At 32.1% G+C, this 27,174-nt stretch overlaps 1 protein-coding gene across 7 annotated transcripts in view; it reads right to left on the minus strand.

The window, feature by feature from the left end:
• The window catches only part of LOC148273533 (ciliary microtubule associated protein 1A), a 56,852-nt gene that overhangs the window by 11,314 nt on the left and 18,364 nt on the right, over positions 1-27,174 (minus strand). For 6 of the 7 annotated variants that reach the window (XM_088238569.1, XM_088238570.1, XM_088238576.1 and 3 more), the window contains exons 2-3: positions 7,012-7,218; positions 851-979 (exon numbers count right to left, since the gene is read on the minus strand). In XM_088238569.1, coding sequence (XP_088094695.1) covers positions 851-979; positions 7,012-7,120 — 238 coding nt within the window. In that variant the 5' untranslated portion in view covers positions 7,121-7,218. The remainder of the gene's footprint in view (positions 1-850; positions 980-7,011; positions 7,219-27,174) is intronic. The other variant, XM_088238572.1, reaches the window with a different exon arrangement.

Genomic DNA, 27,174 nt, shown 5'->3' on the forward strand with positions numbered 1-27,174 from the left:
GGGAGGATGCACAGGAGGTAGCTGCTGATAGAGATGCCTGGATTCACTTTTTGGACACCATATGCTCCAACTAGAGAGCGGACATGGTATGATGATGACGATGGACACGTTTGGGTTAAGTTGATTTTTAATATTTAATCCCGACTTAACACGGAATTTTCTATTGAGTCCGGACAAAAAAAAATAAATTTAATGTAATTGCGAATTCCGTGTTTTAAATAAATAATTAAAAGCGACGGTAATCGAACCCGGGACTTTATTTAATGGTGGCTTTTCGTACTGGCCGCAAGAATATGAAGACAGATAAAAATAAATACGACATAATTTAAATTCCGTTAAAAAACAACAGATGGCGAGACAGATTTGGAAATGATCATTTATCTCATATTTTTACAGCAATTTTAAATAATGGTGCATAGGGCACTGCATTGGATATATAAATTGATTAATTTTGTTTAAGTTCTCAGTATTATGTTTCAGATGCCACTTCCGAGATTATGAATTATAGTAATAATAAAAAAGCCCATGTTGAACTTTACGGGTAGTGAACCGAAAACCCTTTGCGTGTAGTAAAACGCATTAACCAATGTGACAGTGACTCGTAGTGACGAGGAAAATAACATTATAAAACAAAACTTTAATATTTTGGAAGTAACTTTTTTCACTCTGAAGTCCAAAGTTTACAACTAACAGTTATCGTCGCTGCCGCACCTTAGTGTTGGCGCTAGAAGCGACATTAATTCAGAGTACAGAGGCGCTTATATCACATCATAGAGGACTTCCACTGTTTCTTGTATTAATATAATATTACAAATTTGATAAAATTAGATGTTAATGCAGTTAGACTCACCTTTAGCTGTCATACCTTCGGTGTTGTAGGAAGCAGGCCCCGGACCTTGCTCCTTGTCGTGACTTGTATACTTCCCGCCAAATGTGAACGCGGGCGCGCGCGCCCTCTGGGACTCGTTAGGTGTTTTGCCTGTGAAGAAAACTAGCGTTAGCGAAGACTCAAACCATTTTAAAACAGGGAACAAATATGACGCAGGAAAATCACATAATTGGTTTTATTTCGAGATACTTATCGATTAACTAAAGCTGTCGCGTTCGCAAAACTTACACAAACGCATTAAAAATATACTAGATGTTGATTTTAAAAAGGTTATATTAAATTTTAACCCAATGTCCTATAATTTAAAAAAAATCAGTGTTGGATTAGAAGATTGTGTACCTACTTATATGAAAAAAAATACAATTGGTTGAGAAAATGTAATACATTTATTAATTTATTTTTACACAAGTTCATTTTTAATAAACAATAATATTTTATGTTCATCATTTTCAATTTTTCTGCCGCCATTTTCCACAGATTTTTTTTGGGAGCGACATGTCATTAAATAAAAATACGAAACTTTCTAAATTGATTGTTGTTTTTCTTTTGCTCTCTAATCCTGAAAGGATTTTTAAAAAATCATAACACATTTATTTATTTTCAGTTCACAGACAGTAAAAGATATCGCAATATAAATACAATTTATAAAATAAAAAATAATAACACTAAACATCTTTCACCAATTATATGTGAACTCCAATAGTCGCAAAAGAAAAATTAAAACTTGTGTATAGACCAAAATTTAGTTTTCATTATATGTTATTAAAGCAGTTTATTAGAATTTAAATAAGATTAATTTTAAAACAATTTAATTTAAGATAGATGCAATTTAATACAATCGAATATAATTTTATTAGGTTATTAATGAAGTCTCGTAGTAGTAATAAGTTTTTATAAATGTATATCAATAAATTATAGTCACAATTAAATAATATAAATAAAAAACAATGCGTACTCTTATTTAGTGTATACATTTTATTATTGTTGTGCATGTTAGTAGTTAGGATGATCAAATTAAATTGAATATGAAAGTTTTTTAAATCAATATTCGGTGCATTAAGAATGTTTTTGTGTAAGTTTTGCGAATGTGCTAGCACTAGATAATCGACCTGTACATGATTAGATCAAATGAAAACATATGTTTATAAACCAGTGTTTTTAATCCATGCTCCATGACCATCGTACCTTCCTGTAATACATGATTGAGATAAACGGCATCAGGTTCGGATACCTAAAGGCTTGATGAAAAATATATTTTATCTAATTTTTTATTACTCTCTATTTCATTAATAAACATTGAAAATCCACTTTAAAAAAAGATTTTTGTTATTCTTCTTGTGGTGCCTTGTCAGGTCCCCCCCCCCCGTTGGCGATCACTCCGGCCAAAGCATCTCGGCTCATCTAATACTCCGCAGCCAGGACAACTGCTTATTGGATGTACTCGCCATAGTGATTCCTGGGAAAAGATGACCAGAGTGGTTTCCCGTTGCCTTCTCTGGTGGATTTATCTGTCGGGGCTACCTTCCCTTAGCTGGTTGGTTCTGGTTTGGAGGCGCCATTCATCCTCGCGTTATTTGCTGTGATCACACCGTTACGAGTGTGATTCCATTGCTCAGGTTTTTTATTCGATTTTGATTTTTTATTAATGTTACCGTTTTCTACATTAATTGATTTACACAAATGTAAAACTGTTCTCGCATCTGGCGCCAGTGTTATAAAATAAGAATGTCATTACAATTAATTATCATTTAAGTAGATATTTGCAGCCAGTTTATGCTATTTAATCGCCTTTGCTTAAATTTGAGGTTACAATCATAAAATTATTATTAATTTGTTTAAATAAAAACAAGGATTATTTATGCTTATCTTTTAATTAGATAGAAAAGAAAAGAAAATGTTAATGAAAATGTGGCAGCATGGCTAACAATTCTCTGACCTCGGGTCTGTACCAAGATTCACTGACGCGCAAATGAATACCATTTGTATATAGGCAAATTAATATTTATGTTTTCATTTGTTACAATCTATTTTTTCAAATATTTGTCAAAAAAAACAGTAAAATTGGCCATTTGGACAGATTTTAAAACATAATACTTAGGTGCATGTATTATAAGGCATGATCTTCATGAAAAAATAAATATACAAATATTTCAAAAAGAAACACAAGCATATTAAATTAAATCACGCTTCAAATAATGAGGAAGTTCAGTGTGCTTTTGAAATTACTTCGCGTGTGACGTCTTAAATTCTCTTCCCCTTCTTCTCGATGAGTTCTGCGGATTGGTCAGTTGACTCACCGTAAACCGGAAATCTACCACATCTCTCTTATCATTGGTTGATTCGGAAGAACTAGTGACGTCAAAGTGGTCCGTTTTTTTATACATTTTCAAGAAACTTTGCCGTATAATTGAATGCTCTAATTTTTACCACGCGTAAAAATACATTTTTCTCTATAAGATTTCCCGTAGGCCCGAACTTCCTCATAGCGGCACACAATAGCGCCACTTTTTAAATATTATAGCTCAAGGGAGCTTTATTATCATTTATTTAATCGTAAGGTGGACATGTCAAAAGCGGAAACAATCGTTCACGAAAAAATCTAATAATGTAGAGGAAGCGAGGTCTGTATGTAATGACAGAGTGATATTTATTTATTTACTCAAGACAAAAGTCCCAACTCCATGGGAATAAAAGTCCTGTGTTGATTTGACACAAGAGTACATCATGACAAATATTATATAGGATCATAAACACAACAATAATAATAAAAATAAAAAACAAATATGTAGTACATTAATATGGTAAACAGTAAACTTGTGGCGCCTCCGTCATAGACAATCCTCAAGGACCTACCAAGGAGCGAAACCACACAAGCAAACGCAGCTCGTTAAGTTACCAGCCTGCGGTTCGATACCCAGCCGGAAGCAGAGGGAGACAAGAACAAAGGCTATAAAAAGCGCGAAGTTCAAGGCCCGCTTTTCTCTCCTTGTCCGAAATTCAACTGCAGTGCTTCCTCACATAAAATTAGTCTTCTATAAAACACGTGTTAGATGTAAATTTGAATTAAGTTAGATTTTATTGAATGTATTATAAAATATCTTTGCATTACACGCCAGTTTCTTATAAAATAAATAGTGTTATCCATGTAAGTAAGCCTTATTTCTTGTGTGATAAAATATATATATATATGAATCCTTTTCCCCGCCACCTTCTGAAAAGAACGTAGTAGGGTGTTGAGCGAGAGGCCATAAGGCACCGACGGGACCGATTGCAGGCTCCAACAGGGACGCGAGGCCCCGAGCGGATGGATGCAGGTAAAAAGGAAGATAGCCTAATCCTACATCACGCACACGTCTGTGAGTACAAAAGTTACACACAGCGTGTACAGAGAGACCCCAACAGGTAAGCAAAACGCCACACACCCACAGACTCAAACATTTGGAAAATTATCAAGGAGTTTCTCACTCAAATCTCTACCACTAAGGAAAATACAGTCTTTAACTCCTCTCTTGAAAAAAGTTCCATCCTTTTTGTCTACCCCTACGATGGGATGGTTTTTTTGTTTTTGTCTTTCGATTAAACGCTCGATAGAAATAATGATTGTAAATCTTAGCTAGAAATGTATGAAATATATATTTTTTTAAAGTTTAGTTTTTTAAGATGGTTTTTCTTAGGTAAGCCTGAATCGGCTTCGTGGTGTAGTGGTCAGCGCGTTTGTCTACCATGCAAGAGGTTTCGGGTTCGATTGACATGAAATATTTATTTTAAAAATGGTGTTTTTACACAAGATTATTTCATAATCCTGGACTGGCAGCAGAAGCGTAAGACTGATCATCTTACCTTCATGTTATAAAAATGATCGAGACACGCTGCGATTGGTGGACCAATGCAGTGCCCTATGCACCATTAGGTGCGGAAAGGGAATGATGATGATGACGAAGCCTGAATCGAGGCATACATTTCACCGCTTTAACGAACCCGAATCAGTTTGAGAGTATGAAATTAAATATTTATTTGAATCTAATATTAATAGTGTAACAATAACGCTATAAAAATCTTATACCCGTATGCAGAGACAAACCTTAAGGTGAGGAGAGTACATTATATTGTCTCCACCTTTGGGTTATTCTCTGCATTTGAAATTAGAATTTACTTTCCTCACCTTAAGTTTTGTGTATGCAGAGACAAACCTTAAGGTGAGGAGAGTACATTCTATTGTCTTCACCTTCGGGTTATTCTCTGCATTTGAAATTAGAATGTACTTTCCTCACCTTAAGTTTTGTCTCTGCATACGGGTATTTTAATCTAGCAAGCCATGTTTCGTTTGGAACATAAATTTCATGCAAAATAATTTACTTAAAGGTATTCTATGTATTTTGCGAATGTACACAAAGAATTCGTGATGCCATGTGATTTACGAATTCAGGTTGATAATAGTTATTTATAGAAATAATGTCGTTATTTGTAATCATAAAATAAGAACTTTTGAATTGAAAAAGGATAACCATAAAAGAAAACATTTTAGCAGACAGAGAATTTTATTGTTTGTTGAATTAGGGTTCAATTAAAAGGGTACTCGCAATGTTTTGCTTTTGACCTAATAAAGCTCAGCCGAAATCATGTGAGGGTAATCACTAAAGCCCTTACAGGGCACTGCAGATTGAGCAAACACCTTGCAAGAATAAACCTTTCCGAAACTTCTAGATGTAGGTTCTGCAGTGCAGTTGATCAACATCTGTACACATTCTATGTGAATGTGATGCTTTACATAATAAAAAGAGCCTCTTCTTCGGGGGACCACTGGTTAAACCTGAGGATGTTAAAGAGCTCGCCTCCTACCTAATAGCCCGATACGGATCTGGACTTGAAGGGGGAGATTTAGCAAAATGAGATCTCTCGCCTTCCACATAATAGCCAGGCTCTTTATAGACCCGGGTTTAGAAGGCGAGAACTATTCACGGGGACCCATCACAATAGATCTTCACAGGTCGCAGTGACGTCAGGAGCTTGAATAGCACTGACCCCCACCTCTAGGATTAATATATATTAAGAAGAGAATTTAATCAACCAGCAAAACGAAACATCACGATACTAACTGTTGCATAATTGGTAAATATTTTATTTCTTTTGTTTGTTGAATTTGCCACTTGATTTTAGAGGCAGTGTAGAGAGTAGTGATGAATTGGATAGTGGTTTTGCTGGATACCAGATATCCGGCTAGCCTACCCAAACCTGATGGCCGGATAGGTAGCCTGCCTATGGTCTAAAAAATCCGTCCATGCTGGTTGAGGTGCGGAACTCATGTCTGTGCCGTCTTTGTCCCGATCTAAGGGAAGGTGGGGATAATTAATCCATTACTAAACAGGAGTCACCGGACGTGTTTGGGGCCTGAGGTTTTTGATTGCGGGTGCCCCTGTCAGTGGACATCTTTTACTGAGGACTTCCCTGAGCACGGAATATACGTCTCCTTTATGGCTTGTATATTTGCAAGTGGTGCATAGGGACTGCATTGGTAAACCAAATGCAGCATAGCTTGACAATCTGTTTCAAGAAGGTAAGGAGATCAGTTTTATACTTTAGGTGCCAGCCCAGGAACGCTGTTTTAAAAATCAATGTTTTACATCCACTCTGCCAAAAGTCGAACCCAGGACCTCGAGAATGATAGGCGAACGGGTCAATCACCATACAATGACGCGTACTTATTTCCATTCAATTTCTATATTCAGGACTTTTACCTTAGAGTAGCTATCGAGCTGAAACCACTAGTCCATGTTCCTGGTTTTATTTCACACATAGAACTGTATCTTCCATCCGCCCGGACACATTTTTTTTACAGTTTGAATATATTGTTACAACCAATTCAAATATCGGTTATATTTATATTCACAGTGATTTTAGAAACATAGAAAACTCATGTGCTTGTAAAACATTACACTTCATAATTTATAACAGTTAAAATATATCATAAAAATATAAACTGTAATAACATGTCATATTGCCATTTAGAATAAAAAAAAATATTTAATGAAAAACCTTTTTTCCTCAAATAATGCGAATTTGGTTTCTTTTTAATATTTCTTGAATCAGAATTTTATTGTAATTGAAATAAAATAAATATTTACCAATTAGTGATGGTAAAGCTACAGCAGCTGGACCTGGACTGCTGCTTTCAGCTGCTATGGGCCCCCTTCTCTTGGTGGGAGTCCACGGGTTCTGCTTTATTCCAACCATCTTGTCGCGTGATCAGTCTATTGTGACTTCTTCAGCTACTCGCAGAATACCACCGAAATGGATCGTCGGAGCTAATGCTGACTCGTTTCGAAAAGGATCTGAAAAGAAAATAATCTTGTATAAATATTAAGATTCATTTACCAAAATAATTCTACGAATAGAATTCATTATAAAAAATATGTTTCTATTTATTTGTGTTAAGCGCTTTAAGACAACCGGTTTTTATTTTGCAAGTTCAATGCCTTTAAATGCACTTAATTAAAAATATTCAATATGTATATTATTTATAAGATCTTAGTTATAAGCACCTAATGAAAAATTGCATTCATGCGATTCAGTAGGACTTATTTTATTTTATTTGTAAATGAATAACATTATAGTAAATAAAAAAGACAGATCTCATAATCGTTCTATTACTTTCAAACTCAACATCTGTATTATTTTTTTGTACAAATCTCATGTTTTTTAAAGTAAGAAACGTATGGTTATTTTATATGGCAGTGAATATATCTTAATTTAAAATGAATTTTACATTTATCTAATTGAGGGTATCAGAAGCAAACAGAGAAAACTCCACAAAAAACGGAAAATTAATTATTGATACCAAAATAAACTATACATAACTATACCTATCTAGTTAAAAAATAGTGTAATTCAAAACCGTCTCTAAATCTTGCAAAAACAGAATTCAATTATAATACTTGACACCGTAAACATAGCATTCTCCATTGAGTTGGTGAAACATTTTTAGAAATCTCACAATTCTTCTTTCAAAGTTTTTCGCAATTATCTCAGTAACTCCTTCAATGGAGCTTTCTAAGTATGCTTCATTAGAAGCCTCGATTATTTTATATTGTAGAATAAAGTTTAATACCATTTTTATGTACTAGGTTTCTAGAACATTTCATTCTTAAAACTGAACTGACTGACTGTTTAAAAAAAGTTTTCTTACCAAGATTTTAAAATTACATACTATTTTATAAATCTTGTAATAGGTACCTACCCATGTACGCATTTTTTTATGTATCCCGTAAAAAAATTAACCAAATAAAAAATACGTACAACTATTACAATCTATTGACAGAATACCATAATAATTTCTATAAAATGTGTTTTAATTACATTTTACAAGGTAAATTTAAAGTAACTCGTAAGAAGGCGAATGTGCTAATGTTTCTTTGTATAATTTGAAATGGTTTGTTAGTGTATCAATAATTGTGAGTATGTGTTTGTATTTTTTTTATACAAGAGTCCGTGAGACGATCGAAAGCTTCCTGCAAAGGTCGGCAGTCAGATTCTGAGCTGACAGCTTTGTGTATTTTCATATCATTCGCACGCATTAGGAACTGGCTATTTTGGAAATATTCTTTCATATTGTTAACAAACAATACGAAAGGACTAAGGCCCCGCAGGACACCGGATACGCATTTGACTAAATTTGAAGGAAAGCCATTTACCATAGTTATTTGGTTACGGTTGGTTAAATAATATTGTAGCTAGCATTGGAGATCATGTATAATACCTTGTGTAATGGCTACAAAAGTAATAGGTATTAGGTAGTTTCGTGATTTTAGATATAAAGAAAAAAGCAACAAAAAAACGTCGCGGGCTTGTTAAATCATAAAGAGCTTTGTGCACAAACAGCGAATCTAGATTTGTGTGGCGTAATCTCAGAGTAATAATGGCTGAGCTGAATACAGCTAAGGCCGATATTCATCGTTTATTAGCAGGGATATATTTTCCACTAGTACACGTAAGGCAAAAGCCCAGGGCCCCTGGCCTGATGGGGGCCTCGAAATGTCACGACAAAAATTCACGTTTTATTTTTTGTTTTCTAAAAGGGTCTGTGTGCCCAAGAGCTACTGCGTGGCCTAAGACGGCCCTGATACTGAGTCTTTTCCTGTAAACTACCTACTACTAAATGCATTCGTATCGTATGAGCGGAAACGAGAGCGAAATACAGCTTTAATTGCGTTAGAGCGAAATAAATATATGAAACATGAACGAATTAGCAATATGTCACAGAATAAGGGCTCTTAACGATCGAGTATACCAAATTGATTTCTTTCAAGGTGATTTTATTTAAAAGTCGAATACTTAAAAACATAAGAAAACTCAGGCGGTATACGGTAATATGTCTATAATAAGACATGCATAATGTTTTGTTGACAGAAGTAATAGTGACATCATTTCCAACGTTACATTATATTTCTCAATGTTAACAAAAACATCATGTTCCTTTACGGCGGGCTTCTCAACCCACTTAAGAAAAGAATTAGAATATATTCATAACTCAAGTGGAATTCAATTTATAATAGTAAAATATTATGTAGGTACGCGGATGTCAATCTCGAACACAGTTATTCGATTTTACGCACAGTAAAATTGTGATTCGAACGCCTACATACTTTTCTCTTTTCGTTTTTGGTCATGTGACCAACATTGTACCATCGTCGATCCTCCTTCCTCCGCCTCTTTACATTGTTGTGTTACCTTAGACGTTTCTCGAATAACCCAGAGTCATGTTCATTAATTACATCCACGAAGTAAAAAAATGACAAAACTACCGCATTAGTCCGTTGCAGTCTTATGCGGCGTTATTATAATTTACCCACATATTGGGAAAGCATATAGAACCATAGAATTCTTAAATAAATGAAGTATTCTGCATTTTATTCGTTAACTAATTTAAAAGCCTTCACATCACAAAGGCTGCACGGTAGGCCAAAAAATACACTAACCCAACTACTTAAACTTAACCAAACAGTATAATTATTTATTTATTCAATATGGAAATAATACAGTTTATTACAGAAAAAAGGTAAAAAGTATTAAGTATATAATTATATAGCCAATAATAGAATTAAGAATAGTCCAGAAGGAGCGTAGAATCATATTTAAATAAATCGGACTGTTTAAAAAATCCCCCCACTTTCGCCGCGCGCATTCGTGTAGTCGCCGCGTAATGTTGTCAGATGGGAAAAAATATAATCACAACTCAAATGTAAAGTAAAAAAAAGAAATTTGTTGATTTCTCTAAAATTTTATTGTACACGCGGAAACCTTGATTGACACAACAGGGTAGATAAGTAAAGAGTCATTTAATAAGAGTAATTTAACTAATGAACTTGAAGATGAAATATAAAATAAATTTTATTTTACATAAAACTATTTATTTTAATATCATGTTGAATAATATTTGATGTTTTAAAGATAATGTCGGTCAAATATCCACCACGGCGTTGTTTAATCTGAGGTCCAGTTTCCATTAGTTCTCTCATTAGATGAGCAAAGAAGGGTAAAAAAAAATGCTACCCTGGCAACACCAACGAAATATCCATTTTGTTTTCTTTGACAATCTAAAAGATGAAAAAATAATTCAATTTTTAAGTAATGCATTTGCTACTTACACATGCATTTTCTGATTACACATGAAACGTGATCCTTTCTTGTTTCTTGATCCCAGCAGTATTTCTACACTTTAAAACGACACATCACGGCATAGTTGAATTTGAATCGGGAGTTGCGTACTGAGCGACATCTACAAAGAAACTAATTGGTCAAAACGTAAAACGACTATTTTGAAAGTAGTTTAGTTGCCTTCTGTTTGATGCGCGTATGCGGCTTCTGGACTATTCTATGCAGCTAATATTAATATTACTAATAAAAAGAGGAGTTGGTAGTTCGCATATATGTTTAAGGGAGAGTGTTGCGTTTGTAAGAGAGAGTGTTGTATTATTTATTTATTTATTTATTCATTTATTTATTTATTTATTATTATTTTTTATTTTTTTATTTTTTTAATTTTTTTAAATTTTAAAAAAAAATTTATTTTTTTATTTATTTATTTACTTATTTATTTATTTATTTATTTATTTATTTATTTATTTATTTTTTTAATTATTTATTTATTTATTTATTTATTTATTTATTTATTTATTTATTTATTTATTTATTTATTTATTTATCTATTTATTTTTTTATTTATTTTTTTATTAATTAAACAGAATATCAGTTGCAGGGAGAAGAAATGGATAAGACAGGACCAAGAATTTTGATTATTTATCAAATATGCAAAATTGTGAAATAGTTGAGATTACTCGGTAAAGAAATACATTTTTTTACAATAGGATTATGAAAATATTAAATAAAATAGAAATAGGATTACTCCAAAACGAGCATGCTGATGTTCGGCTGTCAGACATGTTGCCTTACCGAAAGAGATAGAGAAATACTAGAGGCTTTCAAGATGTGGTTCTACAGAAGAATATTAGAAATTTCCGGGCGAGACCACATCACTAATGACGAGGTTTTAAACATAATCGAGGAAGGGAGGCTCCTAATCAAAACCTTATTAGAGAGGCGGGCCCAATGGATTGGCCACATTATGCGCCATGAGGGTCTCCTCAACAGGAGTGCAATATTTCGAACAAGTGTGCAAGGACTTGAACTGCGCCTCATATGTTGAGCTGAAGAGGGCTGCAGAGAATATAGCGCGGTGGAGGACAAGATGCGGGACTTTGCTGCAAACCAGTTCTTAGGATTGAGACTGCGAGAAGAAGAAAATAAAATAATGCTGAGAAACGTATTATCGTTCAATTATTATTTACCGTTTGATAAACATATAGTCAGCAGTATTTACCTGTTTCAAAAAAACATTTTTTTGTCTCCAAAAATAATTATATTGACAGAAACAAATATTTAAAACAGCGTAAATGCACATTTTATAAAGTAATATTTTACACAAAACATTAACTGTCGTTTTTACATTAAGAAATAAACATTATTAAAAACGTGTCAACAATATTAAGAATTATTTTTATGGGAAGGCATAAAACGTTAATTCAATCAGTTTAATATAATCTTTAAAATGATTATGTACAAATTATAATAATTGAATTGATTATTTCGAAAATGTTATCAGTCCAAATGAGGTTTTTCCCTCTGAAAGTAAATCTGCAATATTGTATCAAAAAGACATCAGTCCAAAATTTCTACGCTGTATACGGCCACACCAAAATATGAATGTGGTTCGAAAACGTCACCAGTCCGGGACTATTTTTTGGAATCACAAGTTCGTTTGACAGCTACAGCATTTCAAAATGGCCGAATCGTTTAGAAAACCCGTTGGTTTGTCTGAGTGTGTTTTAGAAAATAAACGTAAAAGAGGCACTGGAAAGAGGGAAAACTACAATGCCAATATCATTAAGCGGGCGAAGTTGAAGGGCGAGAGACATTTAAACCACGTCAACAAGGAGATTCCAAAAAACCAATGGGCGAAGATTGCAGGTGAATGATGTCATAATTTGTTGATATTTTAGTTTCTTGTCACTTTATAAGCTATGTTTATTTGAACCGTTTTATATCTACAGATGCAGAATGTAATGCTTTTCCAAAGTTGGTGATGGTGAGATGCTTGAATTGATAAAAAATTTCAAAATATTGTTTTTACCAAATTTTAAAATATGTATGTATTGTTTAATTACTATCTATTTTCTTTATATTTTATTTTTAAATTGAATAATTTCATTAAAATAAACAAAGCATCTTTCACTTTAGAGCTATTTTTTATAAAAATCTATTTGTAAAATGTCATCAGTCCATATGTATTTCGAAAAAGTCATCAGTCCATGTCAGAATATTGTCCGTATCTTAACTTAACTAAGTAAAATAAAAATATTTAATATCTTAAAACAATATGTGCTACGATCCTTTACAAACTTATCCAACTTACATTTTGGTTTACTCTGAAGATGAATGAACTAAACAGTTTAAAGCGTCTCCTGTAAAATTGCATAAGTAGAACTCATGGCATTTTCGAAATAAACAATGCAATTAATGATTTTCATCTATCTTATTTAATCATTAATGATACACATATGTAATATTTAACGTGAGATAAGCAAAAAATATTGGTTGCGCCGATATATACTATGTACATTGTTTTATTATAATTTTATATTTATTTCATTTTACCAACATTAAACAAAATGGACCCATGTACTTTATCCGCCCAGTAGTTAGTTAAGAATTTTCCACCTTGTCGTCGATAAAACGAATTGGCTTAACCGCTCCGCACCGCGCTACCGCGATGCCGCGCTACCGCATACCGCTCCGCTACCGCATCTCCGCAATCTCCGTGAAGTATCCCAGAGCCATCTTTCAGCTTCCAGTCAACTTAACAGGATCGAACCGGGAGGTAGGAGATTCTTTTAACTTATCTGCTAGGATCCAAACCCGTCTCCTTAATTCCTCTCACCGCGCCGTTCTGCAAGGCCACATGGCGTCACCACACATTTTACTTTTAAAAGTGCATCATAGTTGAGTATTTTATCTATATTTTTTCAATGAGAAAGGTATTACTATGTACCTTATTAATGTTTATTATTGTAGGTTGGTTCTACATACACAGCTGTATGAAACTTATACAGCATCTATAGTTATTTTGTAAAGAAAGATAGACTGAGTGATTATTTACCCAACCACTAATGTATAATGCTGTGTTTAAAATTAGAATACGATGTGTTTCTTTATTCACCCCGAATTTTTAATGAGGCTTTTTTTATTAAAATTTAAAACAAAATGCGTTTCCAATAAATCAGTACTAGATATTTAATTACGTCCACCAAAACAAATTGGCGTTGTTTAGACTTCCTGACGCCTTCTTTTGTTATTCATTATGTAAACTTGATGTGAAAGCCGTTTTGCCTAGTTTAAATGCAAAAATGGTTTGAAAAATTGACATGAAAACATATTTCATGACAAAAATTGTAATGACACCATATTTCAATCTAACCTATGATAAAAAATTAACCCACCGTTTTTCTAATACTAATTTTACACAGGGAATGTTAATATATTGAAATATTAAATTTACGATATCGAAATACAAATATAAAACGCAAACGAAATAAAACATAAAAACCTTAGTATAATAATTAACTATTTTCTTGGCAATGTATCTTGTGGAATACATATTATTAATTGATATGGTTAAAATATTATTTATATTTAAAGCATTAACTTTGTGGCCAACCACTTTACTAAATGTTATTAAATATTTGTATTTAACCACTTACCAGCTTTTCTGTGTCTAGCAGTTTCGTTTTTATGTTGGAAGAACATCGAGAAATTATGATATTCGTGTTTAATAATATATGAGGTGTCTTCACAATAACAATTTCTCCAAATTCGTAAATCACCTAATAAATTTTAATCATGGCTTTAATAAAGATACGGAAATTAAAATCTGACATACAAATAATAAAGGGCTAAGAGTAAATAATATGGAAATATTTTACATCAGGAAAGCTTTAAAAAATAATGTTCCTTTGATCAAGCAAACTTTCAATATAGCCCATTATACGATGTTCCATTGTAATGGTCACCCAATATATATTAAACCCACGCCCCTCACCTCCCTATTTCTCACACAGCATAAAGTATTTTCATAACCTAATCAATGATGTAAGGGATGTTTATTAAAATGCATGTCGTGTTGGTTTTATATTTTTATGCAACAACTATGTTTAATTTAATTGACAATTCTTGGTGGAATTCAATTGTAATGATCTAATAACTTATATTCCGACATAAGTTACTAATTAAAAATACTTAGTACACTTCCACTTATTTTTTCGACCAATTAGCGCTTTCACCCTTTAATAGGCATCTTCATCAGTCTGTATTTTGTATTTTCTGTATTTTTAATTATTAACTTAAATGTAAAAATAAGTCATTACTTCATAACTATTGTCAAGGTGAATAGTGGGTTTTGTACGTTGGTTTTATTCTGACGAAGAGACGGGTACGTCTCGAAACCGATAGATGTAGAAAAGTCGGTAAGCCGTCGTAATATAGTTAGTCTTATAACAGTAACTTTCCAAAAAGAGACTAGCTCTTATGCTTTGAAAATAACTTACGCTGTTATAGTTATTTAGTAATTTGAAGTTAAATAATTTCGAATATACATAAGAAAAAAAATATTTACAAAATAAGGACACAACATAAAATAATAATACAGTAATACTAATTAAATATAATGCTGTTTTCATGCGAGTTAGAAAAATTTCTTTCTCAGTGGTATTTTAGTTTTACTATAATTTTATTTTTATTGATCTCTTTTTTTCTCTTGAACTAAAATACAAGTAAAATGGCTTAGCCGTAATATCACGATTCATGATAAACTTTGATTAAAACAAAAAATATATTTTTGCTTGGGATCCTGATGCCCTTTTAACCATCAAATAAGTATAAAAATATTATTTCGGTTTTCTAAGATAGTGGTTAAACATTTTTTTGTAGTTTCAAAACGTGAGTAATATACAACTTTATAAGAAAAAAATGATTAGTAAAATGAAGGGTCTTTCCACCACTTTAATATGGATGGTATTCCCATTCTTTTTTTAAATTTTTATTTTATTTTATTTTATAAACATAAACGGCAAATCTGCATTTTACAAACGTTTATAATATTAACATTTTTGGCTTAATATTTTTTTTTTTTTTAAAAACATGAATTTCCTTATACCCAAGATTTATATAAAAAAAATAAACCAAAAATTATACAAGATTTATATTTAAAAAATTATACAGCATATTCAGTAGAAAGTTTAAATAATAAAGCATTCTACAGTAAAACAACAAGAAAATCATAAGTACTGTTTCACACAGCTAGGCAAAGTGAACAAAAAACTGTATATATATTATGAAATGCATGAATAAATAAATATATTTTAGCACTATGTCTATGCGTAAAGTTTTACCAGTAGCTCAATTACAAATAACTATCGACGTGCTAATAAGCGACTATATCTGTACCATAGAGGATAAAACACGCGAGTCTACGTTTTACCTTTTTGAAGTTAAAAATGCAGAAATTCTCCCCATAAACCATTTTTTTATATACGCGAACAAAACACCAAAGTCCGTTTTTGTGATAAAAATGCTATTTTAAGTTGAAATATAAATCTCAAGTATACTTTGTTTATATGAACAAAAACATCAGCTGTCCCAGATATTATATTTAAATATGTTCTATTATTATCAAAATATTGATTATTCTATAAAGAAAGTTCATTGTTGACGGAAATTACAACATTTGGTTCAATAGTTCAATAGTTATGATGTTTTGGAAACTGCACAATAAAAAAATCTTGTTTTCTGAAAATTTTGTTCAATGTGACTCCCGTGGTTTATCCTTTAAGGTACACATTATTATTCACTTGAATAATACTTATGTTCATATATATTGTATTTAATTTATTTCATTGTGTTTATAACTTTTACCAGTGGCCGGATTTTGTCGTGGCCGACATCTTCAGACTCATCGAAACCTGGTCACTGGTGATGTAGTGGTTTAGACGCTCGACTCACACACGGAAGGTTACGGGTTCGATTTCCGGTGAGAACACAACAACTGAATGTGATTATTTTCAAGTCTGGGTGTTTTGTGGTGAAACTCTCCACTGTAATTGGGCCTCCTGAGTTGTTGTGTTGCATGAAAATACCGAAAAACCCAATAAAGTAAAATTAATTCCAAACCATTTACGATATTTAAAACGAAAGCACTTTGAAATATCAAACAATTTTGAACCACCAATATGCGTATACACAAATGTAATAAAAATGAACACTTTCACTTTAAAATTGGTTGTAAATTTAAATCCTACGTTTGTAACTTCCAAACAAAAAGCGAATGTTACCGCTGTGGAACCAAACTGAACTAATTAACGTATTCTGAAACTGAAACTTTCAGCGCGATTCCTGAAAACTACCTTCCAAAGCAACTAGTTCGAGTCAATGCGAGGCTGGTACGGCGATACTGTATCACACAGTGGGGGGTGAAAGGCTAGCTTATTTTTGTAAGGCTATATATACCTCGGAACTGCAGACTGCTAAACATTAATCGATATCCATAGAACGCCAAGTTGTGTATTATTCCAGTTATCTATATTGCGTGACGTCGTTTTAGAATCTATCATTTTCTATATTTATATCACTGAAGGTACACATTTGTTTCATTTTATAGCTGTCCTATATTTCGATTGGACAGCAAATAAAAGTCATTAGGATAAAACAAAAGGCATTTGTATGCAGTTGGGGAAATATTCAATGAATTCAACGTTTTGTTAATACATATATTTTTTATCCGACATATTTAATTGCACGGTAACGTAAATCATTCAGCAACATTTGATCATAACATTTTGAGAAGGAATGTACAAAATATCAAAACGTTGAATTATATATAATTATGGTTTTATGCGGAGGCAGGCAGAGAATATTTGCCGAACTCATAAATCAACATACACATCATATTTTTTTGACTTTTTTATTGTATCAAGTTTCTAACTATTTCTCTTACAAAATGTTTTTTATTGCTTTATAATATTTCAGAAAGATTCAGCGTTTGTGTGGTGTAATTAAATCATATGAATACACTGTTATTTATTATATTTATGACCGAAGTCAATAAATTACAACACTAATACGATTTTTTTTTTTATATATTTATATATGTACAAGAAACTGCACAAACAGGACATGTTACCAATATGTATTGTACATTTAGCAAAGACAAATAAGCACAAAAAATGTTATACGGTATATGTATTCAGAATATATAATAAGACTCCGAGCTAAGCGCTAAGCCACGTTAATATTCTTACATCCCACACTTTATTTGTAAATAAGAGATCTAAGAAAAGCAGGGGTGCTATTTTGAATCTTCTCCACTCCCTAGAGAGTGAATAATTTGGGGATTTTTTTAATGCAATGAAACTTTACTTCATAAAAAGGCCACCTTAATGATTAAACGTCAAATGACGTATAAAACTGTTAGTTTTTTAAAAGGATGAACTCGTATTTTTTGTAATCTTCAAATGGACATTTTCAGACCGAATTTGGAAAGTAAAATTTGTATAACTAGGCTGGATGTTAAAACCATTTTTTTTTATCCTTGCTACGCGAAGAATGTCCGCTAATTTAGCAACACATCATTGTAAGAGAGAGAGACATCATTAAAAAAGAGAGCTTGAATATAGAACTCATAACAAGTAAGACAGAGACGCTGTTCCGTGGCGGCTGTTGTGTAAAACAGATTCAGTCTTCGGTCGATTAATGACAGTGATGTGGAGCGCAAGCGCGTAATATGAGCGGCGTATTTATGATTTTTAATTTATTTTGCTATACCAGGGCTAAATTAAATGTTTGTTTGCATAAATTATGGAAAAGGAATTAAAAAACAGTATGTCTCCATGTTTTTTTTAAAGGTCTAAACATTGGAATATTATGTCCTTTACTAGTGGTAACATGATGTTACATCGTGTTACGTGGGGTAAAAAAAATATAAGATTACCAATGAGGAGAAAAACAGAATCTCAAAACTCATTGTACAGGGGATTGAAGCTGTACAATGAGTTACCTGAAGAAATAAAGGAAATAGAAAAAATCGAAATATTTGAAATTAATTTGAAAAAAATATGTTATTGAGAAGTTTTTTTTTTTTTTTTTTCTGTCTTGTTCCCGTTATTCATTGCTTTGCTTATGCATACAAAGCTTTTTTTCCTGGTATGTATATTTTGCACAATAGTTATTTTTCACGGGTCTGAGTCAATTCCTTCATTATTTTTTTTCATTTTTGTAACTATGGCCTTTAGGAAGTCAATGTATTTTTCGGCAGTAGCTTCATTTTTTATAACTTCCTCTGGGTTTTCAAAAATTTGGCTGTATTGTGCGCACATTTGTATGCAGTTTAACCTCTCGGCGTCAAACATAGGACAATCTAGTAATATATGGAGTTTATTTTAGTTCTTAAGATGTTATGAACTAACTTAATAAAGCATAAATAAATAAATTATTGTTTCCAGGAATCTCTCATTGTTGGCTCTTTTATTTTAGCTCACGAGTCTCCAATATGGCTTATTGCATCCCATATTTATATTACGGTTCTTCCGAAATTCTCTTAATGTAGGCCCTGTCCATTTTCTTGATGGCCCGATTCATTATTACCCACACATATATATATATACACATGTTTTTTTCATTAAAGATTATTTACCACAGTCTTTTAAGAGTTAAAACGTCACGTTGGAACGAATACCAACTCACACGGGAACACCCAAAAAAGACAACACATTTTGATAACAATGACCGTGAAAATCTATGCACCTGTTAAACAAATTTTGAACTCGTAATCAAAATAAATGTCATTTCTAAATTCAATCAGATAAATCAAGAATAACATGATAACATATTCAGTATCCAGTTTTACTAGTGAATTCAGTCATATAAGAGTATGCTGTGGTGCAGTGGCGTAATTCACAGCGCTATCAATCGATTATGCCGCTAAATGCCATAAATAGAGTATGTCGCTTTTATACAAGTTACATTTGCTAACTGCATTTACTTGACAGAGTTATGTTGATGAATTCTGCACCAATTAGAACATATATATCGTCAAGTCATGAAGTAACTAACTGTGATTCATTTCTTTACGCTTGTTACAGAATCAACTGCCGTCAAGTTGATGTTAAAATAACTACGAAATAGAATTAACTTACCGCATAATGTTATTTAATAGGTAAAATTACCTGGATGTAATAGATATATAATTTATTCCAATACTGCATTTTCCCCTTTTGAGCATGCGCAATAATTATATGTGCATATTAGGTCCTTATGAGTATAATAGGGTCGTTTCACACTGATTGTTTAAAATAATTAAAAATTACGAACATGACGGTAAATATTTTTTCGACATCGGATGAATTTTCTACGAAGGTATAAAACATGCGTAATTTAAATTACGTAAAAATGAAAAGTTTCGCGCTCTGTTTAGGCAAACGGCACGTATTAAGTTACTAGAAATAACGAGAATTTTCTAATTCCGTTTTTCAGTGTATAATTTATTGTACTTTTTTTTCCATAGAATGATTTTCAAACATCAAAGAACGCAACGAAATTGCGAAGAAAACGTACTGACATACTCTTTTTGGTCATACCATATTATGAAATCGCAAGAACAGTGCTTCAAATCGTAAATAAAAACCCTCTTCACTAATATTGGCCATACTTTCCACCGTGACATCCACCAGTATAATATGCGACAGAGTCAAAATATTCATGTACCTGAATCACGCACGACAAGGTATGGACTAAGGCCTAAGGTCTCTGCTGTACCTTGCTTGTAGTGAGTACAACAGGCTACTGGAGAATATAAAATATGACAAAATGAATTAAAAAAATCTACTTGAGGAGGTACACGGAAGGCGAATTTTTGTCTTTGGTGTTTTTTTTTGTACTTCAAATATATTCTTACTACGTGAAAATGTTTATTGTTACTGTTTTCATTTAATTGCAAAGTACACTTAACTTGCTATATTATTTCAGTTTTATGTTTCTGATCCTTTATTTGTGGTGATATACTCATGTGTCTGTGTCAACCAATTGCTAATCATCTCAACACAGGACTTTTAGTCCCATGAAGTTGGGACTTATGCCTTAAATAATGTATAATAAACTTATGTATGTATATAAATAAATATTATTTATTATTACTGATTACTATATTATAACTTTACTTTTATGTTACTATGTTTCTATCCCAAAATGAGTTTGTTGTAACTCCTGGGAGTACCACAAAAAAATATAAAAATAATGCCATAATTATTGACTTCCATTCGTGTTATTTTGATTAATCCATTTTATACTCTCATCAGATTAATATCTCATAGCGGAAAACAGAAGATGTTGTCACAGCATATAAATAGTTGACTTTTATTAATGTATAATGTATGTAAATTACATCAAACTGGACATGGGCGAGTTAATAGCAAGTTCATACTAGGCCACTGTGATAGAACTATCTTCTGATTTATTCCAATTATCACCAAGTAGTCCAAATATGACTTGGGAATGCAGAACCACTTCAATGAAGACTGGATATTTATAAAATTGAGTCCCCAGACTTTATTAACAAAATAATAATCGTTTTTTTCGGTATATACTTATTTAAGAATATATAACAGATTTGGATCCGCAGTTGGTTTTTGACAGCTTACCCACCACATACCGCACACCGCATCTGAGGACATAAGTCTCCTTGGCGGTGCGCACATACACGGAAAATTTGCTCGTTGTCAAACGAGAAAAGCTGCCCGAAGGAGCTCTCTGAAATCTGGTAGCCTTAGCATCTTTGTGCTGAAAGAAAGTAATCCAGAAGTACATAATATGTACTTCATTGGATTGAGAAGAGAGGGAAGTGAATTCTTCACTGACTTCACTGAGTTGGTTTTTGACAGACAAATTAGTAAGACGCGTTTCGTTGTGATCGGCGACCAAAGCAAAGCCGTATTTTTTGGCAAAAAAACAGACCGCATTGATGTACCAGCCAACGTATTTTCCTGTTCCCGAAAATGAAAGCGGCTATGAAAGGACGTTTCGCGACCATAGAGGAGATAAAAAGTGCATTCCAAAAAAGTTGGCATAAGTGTTTTATATCCGATGGCGATTACTTTGAAGGGCCAGTATTAAAATTGAGGAATCGATTGTTTTTTTTTAAATACACACAAATTCCGTGCATTTTTTTTATCACATGACGTATTTCTTTATAAAAAAATCTAAGGTTGTTCGTTCGAAAATTAGTTCTTTCGTCAATCTTTATGAACCTTGCGAGTTGAATGCGTTTTTTTCTTATTTAAACGTATTGTTTTTTTTTTTTAATTTCAACTGGTTTAAGCATAAAAAAATGAAGTATTTTAGATGTTTCCTAGTAGGGAAAATAATGAGCTTTTTTTTTTACTTAAATTGATTAATTGTAGATTTTTCGTTTGCGGTTTGTCGACGTACTAATAAAAACGTATGTACCTGCATTATGACGTAATTCTGATGTAGATATTTGCGTTTCGTTGAGCATATGAAAATTTCAAAGCAATAATTTGATTGGATATACGGGCAAACCTGATATTATCTCCCGAAAATGTTTCCTGTTATTATGGCGGGTAATTGACGGATAGACAATTTGCCCAGATCATAATTCTTTCGCTTTATTGTGTAGATTCTTTATCTCCTAAGCCTGTCAGTCCTAGTTAGGTAAGACGGCTTTCTAACCTGGCTTTATTAAGAACAGAACGATCATCCAAAATACAATGTTTGTATATTGTATCTAAGAACATAATATGTACTGCGGTGTTTTTTTCACTAGAAAGACACGGCTGATTTTTGCATAATGAGGTATTGCTAAAATATTCAGCTGTAAAATAGACGAGAACGTTCTGGAGGTGGATATAACGATGACGTCGCATAACGTATCAGATGTACATTTTGTACGTGTTGAAAAACAAAGTGGTTGCATCACCATGCGGTGATATCTTGTTACATCGTTACATGACGCGTTTATTTATTTAGTCTACAAACAATGAAAAACAAAAAAACAGAAATGTTTACCTAAATAAGTACATTTTTTAAATATTTAATAAGGTTTTAGATCCCTGGACGAGTGTTTAAAAAAAAATTGCTAATATGCTAATAGAAAATATGCTTCGAAAAAAGAGTCCGTCTCGTAGTGCTATTCTTGAGGTTCCGGGTTCGATTCCTAACAAGGCGATATCGTCGGGTTTCTGGCACGAGTTGGTAACAAATGTTTCACTAGCTGTGAGATATTGCACTTTTAAAATTAAATGCTCATCCCAAATCAACAATTCAAATAAGGTAAACAAATTGTACGCAACATTGTTTTTTGTATTTAAAAAATAAGAAATATTTGTAAAATATTTTTTAAACAAACATTATTAAATATCGGTTATGAAGATATCTCAATTTTCGAAAATTTGTAGTAACCGTCTTGTTCCAAAAACCCGACCAAAATTTTGCCTTTTTTGTGACATAAAGAATAGCTTAATTTTTTATAGATTTTTAAAATGTATTTTTAAATTTTATCTCTTGAGAGATCTATCTGTTAATCATTCCCCAATTCACATCCAATGATGCATGTGGCACTATAATATCAGATTCATTTTATTACACGGACGCTTACGCTTACGGTGCCAGTCTGGAACAATAAAATATTTTAGTGTAGAACCACCTTTATAACCAACATTTCACGTCAACTCCGTCTGAAATCGATCAAAGCATATTAAGCGCGGTAGGCGACTGCGCAAAACACTACACCATTAGGCGGATTTATCGCCAATCGATTTTTTTTACCTTAGAGCGGTGGTACCACGATTAAGATTTATTTTGATAGCCAAAAAATCTTTTCGTTAAACTGTTTCCTCTTCAAGGCCAACGAACCTGCAGTGAAGATATCCGTATTTACTCTCTGTTATTGAGTAAACATTCTTTAAATTAGCGATGAATGGTCTTGATCACCAAATTCCTAACATTTGAAATTTTTCGCCTCTTAATGAAAGATGCAATTGTAAAAAAGCATCTTGTGATTAATTTTTGCTTCGAAAATAGAAAAAAAACCGTTCTCACTTCAGTCATAACTTTAGCTCCGTGTGCTAAAATTGAAATAATTTTACCAAGTTTAATATGATGCTTCTTCATGCATTCGATAACAGTATTTGCGATAGCCTCAATTATTCAAAAGGCAATAGTCCTAGAAGTTCTTCTATAGAACCTGTTGACTAAATAATTTGAACAAAAAGTGTAACTTGCGCTGAGCCGCACTCGAGTGGCTAAAGTTGGCAGACCACTGCCTTAGAGCAACACTCGTCCAGGGTTCAGGTTCTATTTCACACACATAACTATATTGTTCATCCGCACATACAGTATCTGTTACACAAATACAAATAATAATGTCAGGCTATATTCTTAATTAACGCGTTACCGGATGCTTACATTAACCGAGTTAACGATTATTTAATGATCAAGTGAACAGTTTATTTGCATGAAATTTGCGAAGGAAATGTACGCCGATATTTTGTGCTCAATTTATACGCAAATAGCGTAATTTACTACCTTGTTTAACTGGAGTTGAGAGCGTGGGATTGTCAATAATAACCCCAATCACGATATCTATATTATAATGTAAAATATATTCATGATCCCACTTAGACCTGTAGACGCTAAAATAGAAAATATCGAAAACTCGTTCGTTATAATAGTTTCAACAAAGTAAAGTAGACTACAGTATTCATTTTTATTTTGTAATACATGAATTAACATCGCGCTTAGTTAAATATTTAATCAGATATACCCAGGTGTTTCAATTTATTGTTTGAAAATATTAAATTCCGACGGTACCTTATATTTTTATGTATGTCGCTTGGAAGAACAACTCCAAATACGATTGAAATGTAACTTGTGTCAAATAAATAAAATTTGCAGTTTACAAATTAGTTATATTACCGAATTAAATAGTTTAAGCTCTAGGAAGTTCAAAATCGAGTTCAAAAACATTAATTAACACAGCCGAATTTATTTTGCATTTTTCTAGGGATCATTTGAAGAAAAATAATACTAATAAATCATCGTTGCAATTAAAGTGGAAAATAGACTTAATATATACGAGCCTAAAAAAACATTTAAAAAAATCAGTGTGCGGTGATTAATGCGTAATTCATATTTTTTGAATAACGTTTCCCAAAAAAATATTATTCACTTTTCTTTATTTCAATTATCAAGAGCAAAGAACAAATACGAATGTGTATATTTATTATTTTAGTTTTATATATTATTTATATAAAGTTGCTTTAATTGTCTAACTAGGGTTTTTTTTTAAGTTCTATGATATTTTTTTTATATGGAAACAGTAATCAATACATAGAAAAAATAAATAAAGCGACTAGACATAGTGAAAATATAGTGAAAAAACATAGTAAAATTCATTGTAAAATAACATATTAAAAACCCCAGTAAAATACGTTGTAACAACAAAATACATAGTAAAAGACAAAATAAAAGGCATAGTAAAATACATGTTTATGTATTTAGCAAAAAACGAATTAAAAAGACATAGTAAAATACGCAGTAAAAACTAAAAACATAGTAAAAGAGATAATAAAAAAAATATATATTTAAAGTAAAAAACATAATAAAAAAACAGAAAAAAAAGTAATGAGGATCTCTGAAAACTCATATATGCATGTGTATTTAAGAATACTTTACGTAATTTAATTTTTGTGGGTGTAGCTACTCCGTAGCACGTTCCGGAGAAGTGTATTTTTTAAAATTCATACGTGTACTTTCATATCAATTAGGATTTTTATTTAATACAGAGTATAATTACTTCAAAAATAAATTTTGGATCCAATAATCTTATACGTATTTTTTCTATTTAAAATATCTATATATTATAATAACCGATGAACACAAAGCCTTTAAACGATAAATTATCTCAAGGGCTCGATAACATTTTCAACGCGATAAAATAGCTTCCGCGGAATGTACTAATATCTCAAAAAATGTACGAAATGTTTTTTCTAAAAATACTAATAATTACGTATGTGAAATGTATTCCTTTATATCAACTCAGATGAAAACATTATACAAGTATACAAAAAATACAACACATGTAGGTATTCAAGGTATGCTTCATCAAATGATTAATTATATTGTTTCAGCATTTATGCGGACTTGATGGCCTAAGCGATTAGTAAAAGCATTAATAATTGTGATAACCATCTGATTTCTGGTTTCCTGCAATTGTAGCAATCCTTTGTCTGGTTCTAGAATCTCGGGCATTAACGAGATGATCTGATTCCCGCATTCTTCAAAGCCGTTTAAGGACATGGCGACTCCTACACCACAAGTAATGTGGATTGGTTATATAATATTCTCAGGTTTAAGGCATAAATATGTCATTACTGCACGCAACCGCATACAACACTGTATCTAGTTATAACAATACAAGTACATTAAATCTTTAAAAACTATCGAGTAATCACTAAATATCAAACCTTAATTCAAATTGAAGAAACTTCAATTCTCATTAATATAAAATATCTATATGTTATAATTTATAAATACTTTTTTAACTTCACAAATATCAACAGTGCAGGTATATTTTGTCACATTCCCGAAACCGTATTTAAGACCGCTGGTCTTTCGACCGGTTTCACTCATGCAAAAAGCAATGTTTTTTTGTCAATAAACGAGTTGCTCATTTAGTTTTAATATATCGCGAATTATTTTATTGAGTTTAACACTAATACATTCACTGCTCCTCCTGTCACTGTGAGTTTGGCGAATTCTATGAAGGGCCTTTGTCGGATATTGTCATTTATCCTCATGACCATATTGTAAAATTGGTGTTATTGGGTGCACTAACGTCTATGTACTTAGGTAAATTCTAAAACAGCCAGACCGCTATCTTACACAAAACTGTAATAATCACCTTCTAAAAATAGTTTTGGTCACAAAAACGGCATTTATCAATTCGCAGAAAACACCTACAGCACCAGAAAAATCTTACGGTACTTTAAAAATCATTAAAACTTGTCAAATGCGTATTAAGATTTTTGTTTGTAGTATTAAAAAAAAGTTTTCATTGTTTATAATTTGTGAAAGTCAAAAACATTACAACTGTTGTGTAAACTTGATTATTCACTCTTTACACAAAGGTGCCATTATCTCAATTTCACTTTTCTATTTCATATTTCTATTTAACTATGTTAAAATATTATTGTGTAAAAACACCCTTTAAAATAAATATTTCATTTCAGCCTGTCAGGAATCGAACCCGAGACCTCTTGCATGGCAGGCAAACGCGCTGACCACTATACCACGGGGCCGAAAGAAAAGTTTCCGACTTAAAAACATATCATATATATGTTTATTGTAATAACGTAGATGTGTCGATAAGTAGGTATAAAGTAATAAAAATAAATAAAGGAAATAAAATTTTATGATAATAATAACTCCCTGGAGGTTCAATTCAGTCCAAGTCTAAAATTATTTGGACGAACTCAAATTATTGTTAAATAAATATTAAAAAACACTTCATTATTTAGTTTTTATTATAAGGACCACGGTTGTTTGCATACCGATTATCAATTGTCATTTTCTCGTTATGCTAAACCACACGATGGATTGACGGTGACTTACAA

The sequence above is a fragment of the Micrasema longulum genome, unplaced genomic scaffold, assembly GCF_059751315.1.
Source record: "Micrasema longulum isolate JH-2025_06_02 unplaced genomic scaffold, ASM5975131v1 h1tg001921l, whole genome shotgun sequence".
Classification (NCBI taxonomy): Eukaryota; Metazoa; Arthropoda; class Insecta; order Trichoptera; family Brachycentridae; genus Micrasema; species Micrasema longulum.